The sequence below is a fragment of the Pollachius pollachius genome (genome assembly GCF_949987615.1).
Source record: "Pollachius pollachius genome assembly, chromosome: 19".
NCBI lineage: Eukaryota > Metazoa > Chordata > Actinopteri > Gadiformes > Gadidae > Pollachius > Pollachius pollachius.
Genome location: NC_136952.1, coordinates 15,192,752 through 15,209,067, shown reverse-complemented (window position 1 = coordinate 15,209,067; position 16,316 = coordinate 15,192,752). Strand labels below are relative to the sequence as shown.

The 16,316-nt window shown below is 45.7% G+C and overlaps 2 protein-coding genes across 2 annotated transcripts in view; one reads left to right on the top strand and one right to left on the bottom strand.

Annotated features, from left to right (window-relative positions):
- The window catches only part of aldh18a1 (aldehyde dehydrogenase 18 family, member A1), a gene marked incomplete at its 3' end in the record, with an annotated part of 10,478 nt that extends 3,503 nt beyond the window's left edge, over nt 1-6,975 (bottom strand). The window contains exons 1-10 of the mRNA XM_079756629.1: nt 6,847-6,975; nt 6,422-6,571; nt 5,690-5,794; nt 5,053-5,211; nt 4,501-4,591; nt 2,385-2,509; nt 1,434-1,578; nt 1,233-1,306; nt 750-849; nt 267-487 (exon numbers count right to left, since the gene is read on the bottom strand). Of these exons, the coding sequence (XP_079612755.1) occupies nt 267-487; nt 750-849; nt 1,233-1,306; nt 1,434-1,578; nt 2,385-2,509; nt 4,501-4,591; nt 5,053-5,211; nt 5,690-5,794; nt 6,422-6,565 (1,164 nt within the window). The 5' untranslated portion in view covers nt 6,566-6,571; nt 6,847-6,975. The remainder of the gene's footprint in view (nt 1-266; nt 488-749; nt 850-1,232; nt 1,307-1,433; nt 1,579-2,384; nt 2,510-4,500; nt 4,592-5,052; nt 5,212-5,689; nt 5,795-6,421; nt 6,572-6,846) is intronic.
- Nucleotides 6,976-11,651: 4,676 nt separating this feature from the next.
- Nucleotides 11,652-14,023, top strand: pnmt (phenylethanolamine N-methyltransferase; the record flags this gene model as incomplete). Its single annotated transcript, XM_079757317.1, has 3 exons — nt 11,652-11,838; nt 12,454-12,664; nt 13,585-14,023. 3 exons carry the CDS (start codon nt 11,652-11,654, stop codon nt 14,021-14,023), a joined length of 837 nt encoding a protein of 278 aa, XP_079613443.1.
- Between the last annotated feature and the right edge of the window lie 2,293 nt (nt 14,024-16,316).

The following is a 16,316-nucleotide window of genomic DNA, read 5'->3' as shown; positions in this document are numbered from 1 at the left end:
AAACCCGAAGGCTTCAATTAAATACTGGGGTCAGTGCATTTTGTTGCCCCTTACATATGCACGCCTAGAGCTATGCCTTGAGCCAACATCAAATTGATGAAAAATGTAAAATATATAAATAGAGAATGATCCTAATGAGTGGATTGCTTGTTCATACTGCACCAAATGTTCCCTGGCCCCAAAGGTACCCCAACATTGAGGAGTCACGGCCTGAATAAGAACCACTCCACCCCCCCCCCGGGGGCGTTACGCGGGGCGGGGCCTACCTGGGGGAGGCAGTCGGGCCGGGCCTCGAAGATGACGAGCAGCACCCCGATGGGCACGGAGACCTGCTCCAGCTCCAGGCCCGAGGCCAGGCGGGTCCGCCTCAGCACGCGGCCCACACTGTCCCGGGCCGCCACGGCGATCTGCCGCAGGCCCAGGGCCAGGCTGCCCAGCTTGGCCGGGGAGAGGGTGAGGCGCTTCAGCATGGCGGGGGACAGCTGGCCTGGGGGAGGGGATGGTGCTTTAGCGGTTGTGTTCCTTTAGGCCTTTTAGAGCTAGAGGTTGTTTATTTTAAATAAAAGTTTACTTTGATGAAATGAATTAAAAGAAAATGTTTCATGATAAAAAAAGTATAAATCTACTTTTGTACAAAGAGGAGCTCAGATGATGAATAAATCCAGCGGGGTCCGAATAACCCTTAATAAAAGGGACTGTTTCAAATGGCTTCTTAATTACAGCGCCCGGATCCATCCCCCCCTCGTTACCTATGCTGACGGCCAGGTCCATGTCCATCTTGTTGGCTGCCATGATCTCCTCTCTCCTCTCCATGAGCAGATCAGCCAGTTTGCAGATGATCTCACTCCTCTGGAAACAACACGCAGTTAGTGGGTCTCACCAGCAGAGGTCAGCGTTTCCCCACACAGCAGAGTTCATGTTGAAGAGAATGTGACTACACACTACGACATTTCCATGCTTCCAGTTCACCTTTATATACTTCCAAATAATACATTTCTATACATACAGTACATTTGTAGTCAAATACAGTGTTACCGGTGTTTAGCATTCCTCTGGTCTACAGTAGTTAGCAAACCATTGTCCCAGCAATGTGGACCAGTTGGATAGATTAACATCGCGCCGCTATCGGTTAGCATAGAGTAGAATTTACAGTTAGCTGGCCTGAGTTATGTAATAGTTAGCATAGCTTCGTCAAGCGTCACAGGGTGCGAGCATAGCGTCGTCATGGTTACCTGGTGCGGTTGGAGGGAGGCCAGGGTGCGTCCAGCGTTGCGGGCCCCCTCTGTCTGCTGCTCCACCGTGGGGCCTGAGGGAGGGAGGATACACACACAAACACACACACACACACACATGGATTGTGTTAAGAAAGTCACAGGTAGATGCAGCCCACACAGGTGGAGACCGGTCGACACTGGCTGAGAAGGCGAGCTCACCGGCGGGTTTGACCTCGGAGAAGAAGGTGCCCACCTTCTTCCCCTCCACGATGTCGGTGATGACGTGTCCCGTCACCTTGGGGAGCGTCCCATTGGCGATGACCACCGACGTGCCGCCCTGCAGCGCCCAGAGAGCCGCCTTCACCTGCCACACATCAGGTCAGGTTGTAGCATGTTAGAGATAAGATGTGAAGGTATCAGGTCATAAGGTTAGGTTTAGGTATGAGGTTAGAGAGGGTTGTGTTTGGGTATGAGGTTAGAGAGGGTTGTGTAAAGGTTGCAGGTTAGAGAGGGTTGTGTAAAGGTTTCAGGTTAGAGAGGGTTGTGTAAAGGTTTCAGGTTAGAGAGGGTTGTGTAAAGGTTTCAGGTTAGAGAGGGTTGTGTAAAGGTTTCAGGTTAGAGAGGGTTGTGTAAAGGTTTCAGGTTAGAGAGGGTTGTGTAAAGGTTTCAGGTTAGAGAGGGTTGTGTAAAGGTTTCAGGTTAGAGAGGGTTGTGTAAAGGTTTCAGGTTAGAGAGGGTTGTGTAAAGGTTTCAGGTTAGAGAGGGTTGTGTAAAGGTTTCAGGTTAGAGAGGGTTGTGTAAATGTTTCAGGTTAGAGAGGGTTGTGTAAAGGTTTCAGGTTAGAGAGGGTTGTGTAAAGGTTTCAGGTTAGAGAGGGTTGTGTAAAGGTTTCAGGTTAGAGAGGGTTGTGTAAAGGTTTCAGGTTAGAGAGGGTTGTGTAAAGGTTTCAGGTTAGAGAGGGTTGTGTAAAGGTATCAGGTTAGAGAGGGTTGTGTAAAGGTTTCAGGTTAGAGAGGGTTGTGTGTTTTTAAAATAATTTCTTCTTATGAGACATTTATAGCCAAGTTAAGGAGAGTTTAGCTAAGTTTGGTTAAGAGTCGAGGTAGATTACTTTGGTTAAAGTCGCTCACATTAACCCTGGATAGTGTGGGTAACCTGTGGGGTTAGTACCTTGGCCTCCATGCCTCCGATCCCCACCCTGGACTTGGTTCCGTAGGTGATAGACTGCTGATCACCGGGGTAGAAGATATCGATCAGCTTTGCGTCGTCGGTCCCGGGGGGGCTGTCGTACAAACCTGGGCCATCAACACAGGGCTTAAAAACTCATTGTGTGAACCCACTAGTGCATGGCACAGTTAAGACATATCCCTGTCCTTGAGGTTTGCCTATTGGTCAAAGTTCCACATCGGCTTCAGGTGAATCCAGATACAATCATTAAGGATCAGGTAGGTGTTAGGTCTTCTTACTCAAGGATGCCTGGGATGATGGAACTGAGAACCTGACCTCTGGAAGTTTAACGCCGTAACAAGTATATATATTGTTAATGTATTTGCAAATGGATGGTTGCAGGCGCGTAATTTGAGGGGGGGTTAGGGGGGTCATGAGCCCCCCAAAAATCAGATCCAGCTAATAAAACCCCCCCAATATCATCACACATAATTCAGATTAACAAAAGTATGGAATATTCTGAATGAATAACTTTTTTGTTTTCTTTATTAATTTCATTTGCCAGCAAGATAGTGTCACGTTTTAATCATATGTAATGTTTTGGATATTCTGACCCATCCCTAGTAGATAACTGAATATACTAGATAAATGGGAACATGTAGATAGTGTACATACTAGTGTACATGGTGTGCGTACTGATAGCTGAGGTTTGTACCTGGGTCAATGTGAGGTGTGTACTATAGTCGGCTAGTAGTACTATAGTTGCTGGCAGAACAGATGTCAGTATAGCATCCTGTGCCTTTTAGTCAAATACTTGGTATGGTATGTGTGTTAAGTTGCAGCCTCATATGTTGTAACATACCTTAAAAAGGCCTTCTTTTGTATTTACATGCTTTTGTTTAGATTTTGTTAGTTTGAACTGGTGATGCCCACCAATATGTGAAATCAGTTTCCCATGTTCAGAATAGAGGTGCTAGCTGCACTCCAGTGTGCCACCCTGTATTGTGTGCTGCATTGAGGGTTGAATTGTGCTTAATACATTTGCTGCATGTAGGTGCCAATACAGTGATGCAATTGATTAATCTTTAAGTCCTTGCGATTTGTTTTCATAAGATAGTGAACACACACACAAAATCAATAAAGTGGAACTGGCTAGTGCTTGAACACTGAATTTAACTACTGTGTCATTATGGCATAAATAGTCAAAAAGTAGCCAAAATCAGTAAAAGAACGGATAATTATACCTTTTACACAAGAAAATGATTCCATAAATAAATACACAAATAAAAAGTATATACATAAATATTCCGCGAGTTTAACCCCCCCAATGGTACACCCAAAGTTACGCCCTTGGATGGTTGTATTGTACACAAATGCTACTCCTGTCTACCTGAAATGCTCTATGGAAAGTATACCTTCATTGATTGGCTGACCACCACACATAACTCTCTCCTTGTGTGTTTAAAGTCAGCCCAGTAAGTGTTCTTATATCACCATCCGTGCGGCACCATACCCCCCACCCTCCCTTATATTGACCCATCGGCAGCCAACTCAGCAGATGAAGACAGCCGGTATCTGTTTATCTAGTCCACACCACCCCTGAGTGTTTTCCCCCGATGGACAGATGGTGTTGTTACCCAACCAAAACAGAGGAGAGGGGAGGGAAGGAGAGGAGAGGAGAAGGAAGAGGAGAGGAGAGGAGAGGAGAGGAGAGGAGAGGAGAGGAGAGGAGAGGAGAGGAGAGAAGAGGGGCGAAAGGAGATAGGGGGAGAGGAGGGGAGAGGAGAGGAGAGGAGAGGAGAGGGGAAGAGACGAGGGGAGGAGAGAAGAGGAGGGAGGAGAGGAGAGGAGAGGGACGAAAGGAGAGAGGGGGAGAGGGAGGAGAGGAGAGGGGAAGAAAAGAGGGGAGGAGAGAAGAGGAGTGGTGAGATAAGGAGAGGAGAGGAGGGGAGGGGAGAGGAGAGAGATGAGATGAGATGAGTTGAAAGGAGGGGACAGGAGGGGACAGAAGGAGAGGAGAGGAGGGGAAGGGAGGCGAGTGGAGAGGAGAGGAGAGGAGAGGAGAGAAGAGGAGAGGAGAGGAGAGGAGAGGGGTCTGAGGGGGGGCTGACCTACATACCCTCCACGTCGGACAGAGCGATGAGCAGGTCTGCCCTCATCTCTACAGCCAGTCGCGCGGCCAGGCTGTCATTATCCTTGATGCTGATCACCTGGCAGACAGGGTGAGGGGTGAGGGGAGAGGAGGGAGGAGTGAGGGACACAGAGGGGGGGAGGCGTTAGCGTCTTGCAGATTAAGATCACTGTCCGACTCTAATGTTATTCTGCACCCTGCCGTTCCGCACTGTCAACACTCGGATGCTCTCTCTGTTATCTTTAATAACGCATGACAAACTGAAACTACGACTACACCATCCCCACCGCCAGCCCACCCTCAAAACGTACTACCCCACCACCACCACTGTCATCTCCTTCTCCACGTCCTTCCCCTTCTCCTTGAAACACCTCCATCGCCTCCTCCACCAACACCAGTTCCTCTGCCTCCACCCCCCCTACACCACCACCACCAACACCGCCACCACAACCTCCTCCCCCGGCCACCACCACCTGCACCTCCTCCTCCTCCTCCTCCACCTCCAGGCCGTTCCCTCCACCCCATGGCAACAGTACCCACATTTACCCCCTGGAGGTCGCTGTTGGGCTCGGGCGGGGGCACCACCGCGTCGTTGGTGTTGATGATGGGAACGATGTTCATCCGCAGCAGCTCCTGCAGCGTGCTGTTCAGGTTCCGCCGTTTCTGGTCGTCGTGGAAATCCAGGTTGGTCACCAAGATCTGGGGCGGCGCCAGAGGAGCGGTTAGGAAGAAGAAATATTCATTTGTTTGTGAATGTAGCAAAGCACAATAAAAACATCTTCAATATAGAGTTTACACATCATAAAAGCACAATAGCCTTTAACACATACACTTAAATCTGTTTTCTCTTCTACAAACATGTCTGTTTTTTACCTCTTCATATTTTTTTGGTGCTTATCGTTGGCTGCTATATTTTGCTCAGTAGTTGTATTTGCAAATTGATGGATTTTCATCCAATCCACAATCTTTACCAAAACTAACAAGGACTTTTACTTTAGATGTATATAGATAGATAGATTCACTATTTTTTCTTTCCTTTTCAACAGTTAGTTGTGTACAACTGAACGAAATGTTGTTACTCGCAGACCAACATATAATAACACATATGTAACGTAGCAGCTGGCTCTATATACATGGACGAGATGCTGTATACACTGAGGCTGTGAGTGTGGGTTACCTGTGCTGTGCAGGTGCTGTACTGTGTGAACATGGCCTCATAGAGCGCCATCAGTCCACTCTGGCCCGCCGCCGCGCACGCACGCGCCTCCAACAGCGGCATCGACTGCAACACATCGACCAATCAGAGACTACGTCAGAGTTATTAGGCCAGCCCCCCGGCTCAGAGGCCCGATCAGAAAGCCGGTCCTGTCTGTCTCTATTGTGGACGTAGCTATTACGCTTAGTCGGTGTAGCCTAGGAGGTAGAGCAGGTCGCTAGATTGATCTCCGGCTAGCGGCTATCCTCCTAGTGAGTGTTGAGGTATCCCTGGGCAAGACACCTAACCCTAAATGATCCCAATGGGTTGGCTGGTGCCTTGCATGGTTGATTCCACTGTCGCTTTGGATTAAAGCGTCTGCTAAAAGCCCTAAATGTAAATGTCAGTAAAAGGAAACATGACATGCAACATTATCTAACATTTCTGGGTGATTTCGATAGTAATTGATTCATCAAAAATGTGGCTGTTTTGGCCTGTACACCCAGCAGCATGGCATGAGGCAAAAACATTTTTTTAAAAGGAATACAAATAGTTCCGAACTACTACTCTGCATTCGGCTGGGAATTGCTTCCAAGTCAATCAATGGAAGGTGCTACCCTTCGCATGAATCACATGAACGTATGAAGGCCCATAGCGGCGAGGTGAGTCCTCTTCAGTTGAGCCCTGATGCCCGCTAGAGCAGACCAGCCCTACCATGTCCTTGAGCTGGTTCTGTCCGGAGTGCAGCGCCTGCCGGACGCTCTGGGAGAGCAGGATCTCGTGGCGGAGCCGCTGCTTGCCGAAGGCCACCGCCCCGCTGGTCACGATCATCATCTCCCGGCCCTGGTTCTGCAGCATGGCCACCTGGGGGACAGAAGGACCGTCGGGTCGCAACTCTTGCCGATGCACATAACCTCTGTTTAGTTTCATACTCAACGAAAAACGCCGGTTTTGGGGAGAGGGGGGTATCTGTTTGGTTCTTCCCGAGCGAGCCGTGTTTAAAAATGGGTCACGGTGCAAACGCAACACTGTGCTAGCCGTGCTCTAATTTAATCCATACAGTAGACACTATTTTTTACCCAACAACTTAAGATAACTTAGGTTATGTAAAAGGTCAGGCAGAGGTCGAGCGGCCTCACCTGCTCCACGATGGAGGCTAGTCTGCCCAAGGCCAGGCCGCACTCGTCGCCCCGGGTTACCACCGCGCTGCCCAGCTTCACCACGATTCTCTTGGCCTGCCGCAGCTCCCCGCGGTGGGCAAAGGACCCGCCGTGGACGGCCCGGAGCGGCCCTGCACAGAGAGAAGCTCACCGCGTTAGACTCAGACGTAGCCTGTTCATTGTTTAGGCTCAGGTTTCAGTTTATTTGTTGTGAAAGAAACTAATAGTAGAAATCATGAAATGCTTGATTTTTCTCAATTTTTCCAGCCTAGGTAAAAAGAATACTAACCATGAAAAGAAAAGAAAAATGTTTATAAATATAAACACAAGAGTACTGTCAGGTGTATCAATTTGAAATAAAGAAAAGTATTCACTCATAGACAACAACATTCTGGGGGACCAAGTCACTAATAAAAACACCACCGAATTGTAATTCAAGAACGTCGTTGGACTTGGTTATAGGTTATGGGTCACTTTTTGAACCATTGAACCAAATGTAGATTTTGTACTAAATCTTCAACCTTCAACCTGTAAGGCAAAAGTGTATTTTTTTATTAATAGTTTACAAATGACATGCTAAAGAAACGTAGTATTGATTATAGTGAGAAGTGATTACATTTATATAGGTCTGAATTCATTCCAAAACATACAAATATTACAAAGTTATATGACCATCAAGTCACACACTATCTCCAGCCCTTTATTGAAGAAGTGTCCTAATGCACACAGATACTGGCTGTCTGCACTCAACACATCTGATGAAGATAATACAAGTTCAGCCCCCGACCCAGCCATGTGCAGACGGCAGACTGCCACATCAGCAGGTTACACAGAATGACCACGCTGACTACACACTTCTTATCTGGAGCACTGGAGCGAGAGAGAGAGGGGGAGAGAGAGAGAGGGGGGGGGAGAGAGAGGAAGAGAGAGAGAGAGAGAGAGAGAGAGAGAGAGAGAGAGAGAGAAAGAGAGAGCAGCAACACCAGAAAGAAAGAATGAAAGACAGATGGACAAACCGACAGACAGTGTATTAAGACAGTGCGACATACAGGGTGAGAAAAATTGGATGGAGAGAGGAGGGCAAGTGAGTAAGGGAGAGAGAAGAGAGGAGGAAGAGAGGGGAGCATAGAGAGAGAAAGGGAGAGGGAGTAAAGAAGAGAGAAAGGGAGAGAGAGAGCAGTACTATGCAAAAGACCAGTGTCTGACCTCTGCCCTTACCCTCATAACAGAACATATAGGCCACTAGACCAATCACTAGAACAATGACACTAGGACTTTACTTAAAACTACAACCGGGACTTGAAATATTTGAACTGGTCTTCACTGAATGCGTTAGTACTGAGCGACCGACGTGCTTCAGCACGCTAGCAGCTGGTGGGCCGGTGAACCTGGGAGCTTGCCTTGTGTCCGTGGTGGGGAGACCTCCTGGTGCCCCCTAGTCAGAGACCCAGAGACCAGCCGCAGCCGGGGGCACAGAGACAGCCTCTGCAACAGCATGGTCCCACCCCCTCTGCACCACACACAGACCCTGGAGAGGGGAAGGGGGGGGAGAAAGCAAGAGGTAGTTATTGCTGTTAACCAATGAATGTATTGCAATGCTAAAATTGTTGAGGCACACATTTTGTCTGTCCTGCAAATAAACCCTTTGAGGAAGAATTTAGAGACACAGGAAAGATAGTGGGACAGACATAATCAGAGAGAGACATACATATATGTATGTCTACATACATACATACATACAAGCATACATACATACATACATACATACATACATACATACATACATACATACATACATACATACATACAGAAAGGGAGCTAGAGAGAGAGAGCAAAGCTGTTTTTTTTATTGAATTGAGTGAGAGACAGACATAGAGGGAGAAACAGAGAGTCAGACAGAGAAACATAGGGACAGACATCCATCACTCAGAAATGATAGCCAGAACATCAACTTTTAAAATAAAATAATTCTACCAACTTGGTCCACTCTGCTGCACTTCCCAAAATAAGAATTCCTACTATTCCTTAGTACTCGTTGATCACTGGTCTTGCTTAATTTCAGGAACAGTTAGTAGTCCTCAAAGTTCAGAAGCAGCTCCCTCGTATCCTACTTTAGTGTGAACAGTAAAAGGGGGCTGGGCCTGCGGAGACCCCTCCCTCGACTCGCGAACCTGCGGAAAATTAACTGATGATGAAACTATCACTGAGACTTGCAGCAAATGCAAATACAGCCTTCTGTCCAAAGGGTACTGCATTCTTCGATGATTCCCCCATCAGTTTGTATCATGGTGTTGGTTAACTGTCTTCAAATGATGTTCAAACTGCAAGGGGAACCGAAACATTTGCTTTGAAGTGGCTTTGACGCTTCCAACGTGGCAAGTTTCATACACAACCTCCAATGTAGGACCAGAGCTTTATAGCTATGTGTACACTGGCCGTCCCTGAGCAGGAAGAAATTTAAACAAAACTGAACAATACAAACAATTTCAACCAACACAATAACAAACGTTAACAAACAGTACGCTACATATAATACACCATCATATATAATAATCACATAGTCTCTGTTTGAAAACAGGTTAAACACAGGTTTAGATCAGTAATCACATGATTGGTTTGTATTAAGACATGTTTTATAAAAATAACATGACTGTTCAATTGATTATGGTGCAACATTATTTATTAATTCTCCAGGAACATTTCTGCAAAGCAAAGAATTGTGTCAAAGGTCAATCCATTATACTTTTTAATGAAAATACAATGATGATAGAACCTTGTCTTTCATGACTGTAGCCTTATGTCTTTTAGCCTTTAAATTACCGTAGAACGAAGGAAAGAAGTAAGATAAAATTTATCATCACATTAAATGGCCAGATTTACAAACGAGCCGTTTGGGAGCCAAGAGAGCTTGTACTTTTAAGTGAGGTTAGCCAAATGATCTGACTCACTGAAAATATCTGGAATGCAGATCAGTGACTAGGCTATTACCTGCCAGTAATCAATCTGATTGTATTAGAGACCACACGGTCCGAGATGAGAACAATGTGTAAATCTTTAGGTGATACACATCGTCAAAATTGAGAAAACATCACACCCATCTTCAGCCCTTATATTTAAATATTGTAAACTACCGTATATCAATTGAGTGGAACTACTGCCCGCAATTACTTTCTTCGTCATTGGTGCTTTACCGCCCTCCAGTGGCCAGTGTTGGCAAGGCCCGTTTAAAGGAAAAATGTAATGGATAATCTATCGTTTTGTTTGACCCCCGACTCAAGATGGCATTGTTTCGGCTAATTTTACGGGAAGTTTTAAAAACAAGCCTGGTTACGGTTAATGGAGAGCCTTTATGTCTGTATGAAACTTTCTAGTGTAAACAATGACCAGAGATGAACCTGGGAGGAGATGGATGTTTTGTTTTGATTTTGTTACTCCTTATCTCTTCCTGTTTATCCTCTTAGTTTTTATCTGGGTTCTGCCCACAGGGATGCCTCTAACCTGGATAATTCAACTATAGCGTGTGTGTGTGTGTGTGTGTGTGTGTGTGTGTGTGTGTGTGTGTGTGTGTGTGTGCGTGTGTCTGTACGAGTTATGAGGGGCCGCCTGTGTGTGTGTGTATGTGTCTTTCATCATCTTTTAGAAGGATGCATTTTCATATACTGATTGATATGTTTTTGTATTGAATTATTTTGAACATTTGAATAAATTTAAGAGGAAATATATTTAGAATGCTTCAAATGTGTAACCACATATGTAGCTTTTAACTTAAATTACATCTATTCTAAGGTAAATTTCTGCCTAAAGGAGAGAAAATATATATAATCCGAAATTGATTTCCACTTTGGGATTGATAAACAACATACATCTTTTTCTGAACAGCCTGACGCTTTTATGAAGCATGTATCAAAAACCTGTAACATCTATCATATCGCATTCACAATTGTATTCATTCAATAATTATAATATCTAATATTATATTATTTCATTATTGTCAACTTCGCCTCATGTTTTTGATGTATTTAACTCTGTGCTGTGCAGGGGGTTAACATTGGGATTCAGAATCACTCAAGTTCTCTACCTGGATAGTACTTTAGGCCATCAGGAAAGGATAGACAATGGCGGCCACTTAATGGCCTTTGTTCTAATACATCCATGATCCCAGGTGGACTGTTTGTCTCCAGGAGAGGAGCCGTATTGATGTGAGCGATAGTGCAAGGCAGGGGGACTCTCTCTACCTCCATTAGGAGGCAGAAGAGCCAGAGGAGATGGCATCAGGCCTCCAGGCCAGCAGAAGAGCGCAGGACTAAATGATATCAGGTGGCCAGAGAAGAGGAGAAGAGGATCACTATCACTGACTGGTAAGACCAGTGTGCTTTCAGACTACTAGCCCTGAGCATAGATATACATACAAACAGACGCACAGACGCAAACACACACACACGCCCATGGATGCACGCACACAACCACTCAAACACACACATGCACAGATACACACACACACGTTTACACCTTCACACACAAACACACACACACACACACACAAACCCATGCATGCACGCACACACTCACACACACACACACACACACACACACACACAGATAAACACACAAACAAACAAACACAATCAGATACACAGTTGCACCGCACACACACACACACACACACACACAAACGCGCACACCAGAGTAGGCCTATATATTGGGACACTTGCCGCGGCAGAGTCCAAAGTGACCTGGGAGAGTCCAGAGAGAGCGCCCAGAGAGAGAGCAGAGAGAGCAAAGGAATGGAGACTAAAGGAGTGAAGGAGAAGAAGCTGGAGGATGGACGGGCCGCCATGGCGGCGTGCTACCAGGGGTTCGATCCTGCGGCCTACCTGCAGTACAACTACACACCGCCGCGAGCAGACTTCTGCCGCCGCGACAGCATCGTACCCTGGAAGCTGGGCTGCCTGCACCGCGCTTTCACAGAAGGTAGAGGGGAGAGTGTGTGTGTGTGTGTGTGTGTGTGTGTGTGTGTGTGTGTGTGTGTGTGTATGTGTGTGTGTTTGAGGGAAAGAGAGAGACAGAGAGAGAAAGGGTCTTTACAAGATAATCTAAAATGTATGTTATTAATCCCAGATACAAAATGAGGGTATTACAGCAGGAAGTACAGCACAGGATTGGGTATTAAATAGAGATTTAAAATGCAGTAAGATAAAAATCTACGTATACTATACAGAAACATGCCTAAGTGCACAATATGTGTGTGATTGTTTTATTGTGTTAAAGAGAGATGGAGCAAAAGAGAGTCTGTATATGAATGTCTGGCTCTAAAATGCTTCTAAAACAGGACCTTGAAAATAAATCAAAGACATGTGTTCGATGCAACTTCAACTTTATCGTGTAAAAAAAAAGTGCTGCCAATGTCTTACTTAGGTGTTAAAATACCTTGCATGTGTTCAAGGGTGTAGTAGTTTGGGTGTTTGGACTCCGTAGGTTGAGGGATACTGGTTTTGACCCCCAGTGTCCACACAACACATCACAATATCTCAACAGTGAACAGACTCACCTGCCCCTTCCTCCCCCCCCCCCCCCCCTCCTCTCCAGAGGACATCACGGGGGGGTTGCTGGTGGACGTGGGCTCCGGCCCCACGCTGTACCAGGTCCTGAGCGGCTGTGAGGTCTTCGAGCGCCTGGTGCTCACGGACTTCCTGGAGGTGAACCGCCGGGAGCTGAGGGGCTGGCTGCAGGAGCAGGGGAAAAGCAGCCTGGACTGGACCCCCTACCTCCAGCACGTGTGCAAGCTGGAGGGACGCGGGTATACCCAACACACAGGGCCCCTAAAGGGCCCCTGGATCCACATGGGGCCAGCCAACACACAGGGCCCTTAAAGGGACCCTGTATCCACATGGGGACACCCAACACACAGGGCCCTTAAAGGTACCCTGTATCCACCCAACACACAGGGCCTTTAAAGGGCCCCTGTATCGACATGGGGCCACCCAACACACAGGGCCCTTAAAGGGACCCTGTATCCACATGGGGACACCCAACACACAGGGCCCTTAAAGGGCCCCTGTATCCACATGGGGACAGCCAACACACCCAACACACCCAACACACATCACTCTATCCAGGGTCCATAATCAACAGTAGTGATAGTCATAAGGATATTACAACAATGAAAAAATAATCATATTTTTAATGTTTTTTTTATAATGTTGAAAAAAACGTATATAATAATTAAACAATAATACTTATAATACTAATAGTCCTAATAATAACATTTAGTAGTAATAAAATCATTATAATCCTGATATAATTATTTATAATATTAATATTATTATTATATCATATAATAATTATCATGTATAATTAATTATCATTATTATTATAATAGTTAATAAAAATCCTAATTATTTCTCTCTCTCCCTCCCTCCCTCTCTCTCTCTCTCTCTCTCTCTCTCTCTCTATCTCTCTCTCCATCTCTCTCTCTCTCCCTCTCTCTCTCTCTCTATATCTCTCTCCCTCTCTGTCTCTCTCCGTCTCTCTCTCTCTCTGTCTCTCTCTCCCTCTCTCTGTCTCTCTCTCTCTCTCTCTGTCTCTCCTCTCTCTCTCTCTCTCTCTCTCTCTCTCTCTCTCTCTCTCTCTCTTCCTCTCTCTCTCCCTCCCTCTCTCCCTCTCTCCCTCTCTCTCTCTCTCTCTCCCTCCCCCTCTCTCTCCCTCTCTCTCCCCCAGAGTGTCAGCGTGGAGTGAGAAGGCGGCCCGGCTGCGGGCGGTGGTGTCCGACGTGCTGCCCATCGACGTGCACTGCCCCCAGCCCCTGGCCCCGGGGGCCATCCCCTCTCCGGGGGCCGACTGCCTGGTGTCCAGCTTCTGCCTGGAGAGCGTCAGCCCCGACCTGAACGCCTTCACGCGGGCCCTGGGCCACATCGGGGGGCTGCTGCGTCCCGGGGGCCACCTGCTGCTCATCGGGGCCCTGGGGGAGAGCTTCTACCTGGGGGGCCCCGGGGTGCAGATCCCCGTGGTGCCCCTGGACGAGGCCCAGGTGTGCGGCAGCCTGAGGGAGAGCGGCTACACCCTGATCAGGATGGAGGTGTACACCTTGCCGCCGGACATGAGGGTGGGCGTCGACGACGTCAGCGGCATCTTCTTCGTCAAGGCCAGGAAGGACTGAGGTCAAAGGTCGACTGGCGGCAGACCCCTACCCTGTGTGGAGGGCTGTGGATATGGAGAGGGGGAGGATTGGATGGCCGTTTGGTTGTAGCGTAAGATCCATATATTAAGAAAGAAAGAGATGAGTGTATTAAAGAAGTAAGGATTATGTCAAGCTACTAGTCGTAGGTAGTAAGTTAGGTTGTTTGTTCGTTTTTTTCATTGTTTTTTAACACACGAAAGTGTAGTTTTTCAGTATATGCGTTTGTATCAGTGTGGTGTTTTTTATTTGATAATGAGGCTTACATCAATGAATCTCTTTATAGCTTGGCTTAGGTTTTTTTTTTAAATAACATACCCAAAGTAAATAGAGTATATCTCCACAACCGGAAGGGCTATAACATGTAATCTTGGCACAAAAGGAAAATAACAACTGTGAGATTGTCGTGCAAGCTAAATAATCAATGTGGATGCTACTTGGTTAGAGTGAATAAAGCTAGAACACAGCATCATTTAAAGATTTAATTTCCATCTGAAATACATTTCATGTTTTTGAATACCACCTCGTGCATATCATTTGGTAGCACAACAGGCCAACACCTGATGTGTACCTGGGTCAATATTTGAGGCCAAAAGTGAAGTAGAGCAATCAGTCCAGAGTAGGTCCAGGTGGAATCGCCAAATAAAAACAATAAATCCAATGCCAACCAATGCAAATCAGTCAATATAACCTTGATATGACACAAAGAGGTTGATATCATGAGAACGCGTTGTATCATTTTTATATTTGAACCCTCGATTGAAAGGTCAGGGCGAAGAAATGTAATGACACCAAGCCATTGCAATAGCAAACAATCGCAATTGCACCATATAGCCACTAGTCTGGGACAAAGAACGTGTGGTCTGAATGAAGGCATTGACCTATTTCTTGTGAAACCCTCCCTTAGCTCCTATACGTTGATTTTAAACACTGTGTTTGGCTGCAAAAAGGTAAGAAATCATTTTTGGTTGTAGTTTTAGTCAAAGAGATTTATAGTTTATTCTGTAGGAATCAGTGGACTTTCAGCTTTCATATGATATATCTAGGTGGATCACATGGCATGAAAAATATCTCTATGCTGTGCATGTGAACCGTTATAATATACATAACTCTTGTTGTTACATGCTTCTAATTTTGTTTGAGGTTGGAATTGTCATTTGTTTAATCGGCAATGGTTAAGACAATAAAGTAATTAAAGTTGAGAATCCATGTGTTGTCCTCACTGCGGTGTAGCAACTGCAGCTATACAACTAGTTAAACTCTTCCTTATAAATTAAGACGTGAGTCGTAGTAAGCTTTAGTTGCTCTTTACTGTGGCTCTTTTTCTCATTGTACAAGGTCAGAGTGAAAACTGTAACAAGACAAATACGAAAATTACCATTTAGCTCTGTAACAGGTGCTTTCCACATGTAAATAAATGTAAATAAAACGTTTTTAGCCACAAATATATCACATGCATTTTTCATGTAAATAGTACTTTCTAACATTAACTTATGAATGTAATTATGAAATTATCAATTTAAGACGTTGCCTCTGTGACGTTTACAGTGATACAATCATGCGGTTGAACACAGAAATGTAGCTATGCAAATTCGGTTAGCCTCCTCAGACTACTAAACCAAAACGAACCTATGACCCGGGAACATTAGGGTGAAAACTGCCCTTCAAAATAAGAGCTCTTTCAAAACAAAAGTCCATTCAGATTTATGCGTGAAAGGCAACACAATCCAATATTTCTTTGCAATGGGGGAGGTGTCTCGCCTGTATACGGGCCATTTCAGGATGAAAGACCAAAAGTGAGATGAATTCTCAGGGGCACACACGTTTCATTGATTTCACCTTCTTCTCCAGGAGCTGCGTCTGGATGACTGCCAGTTTGGTGATTCAATCAGCCCACAGTTCATGACTGATGTTGAGAGAATCCATCGCAGCTGATATGAAATCCAAAAGACTCTCATTGTCAACATTGGCCAGTGGGTGAGTAATGTGATTGCTAGAAAAGGTGAACAGAAGAAAACACTATGAGGAATCTTTAAGCCTGGCCCACTGTCGTTTGCTGAACTAACTCTACATTAGTATGCAAACAAGGTTTATGTCATCAATGAGTAGGCCACTTTGAATGTTTTTTGGACTTGCCATCCAATACAAGGCAATCTGCTGTAAACTGAAGGATTTGATCAGGGATGACAGAGAGAATGATAACAGTCAATTTCTGGGATTAAACTAAATCATATGGAGACACCTTGATGAAGTTCCTGCAAAACGTATAAATTAC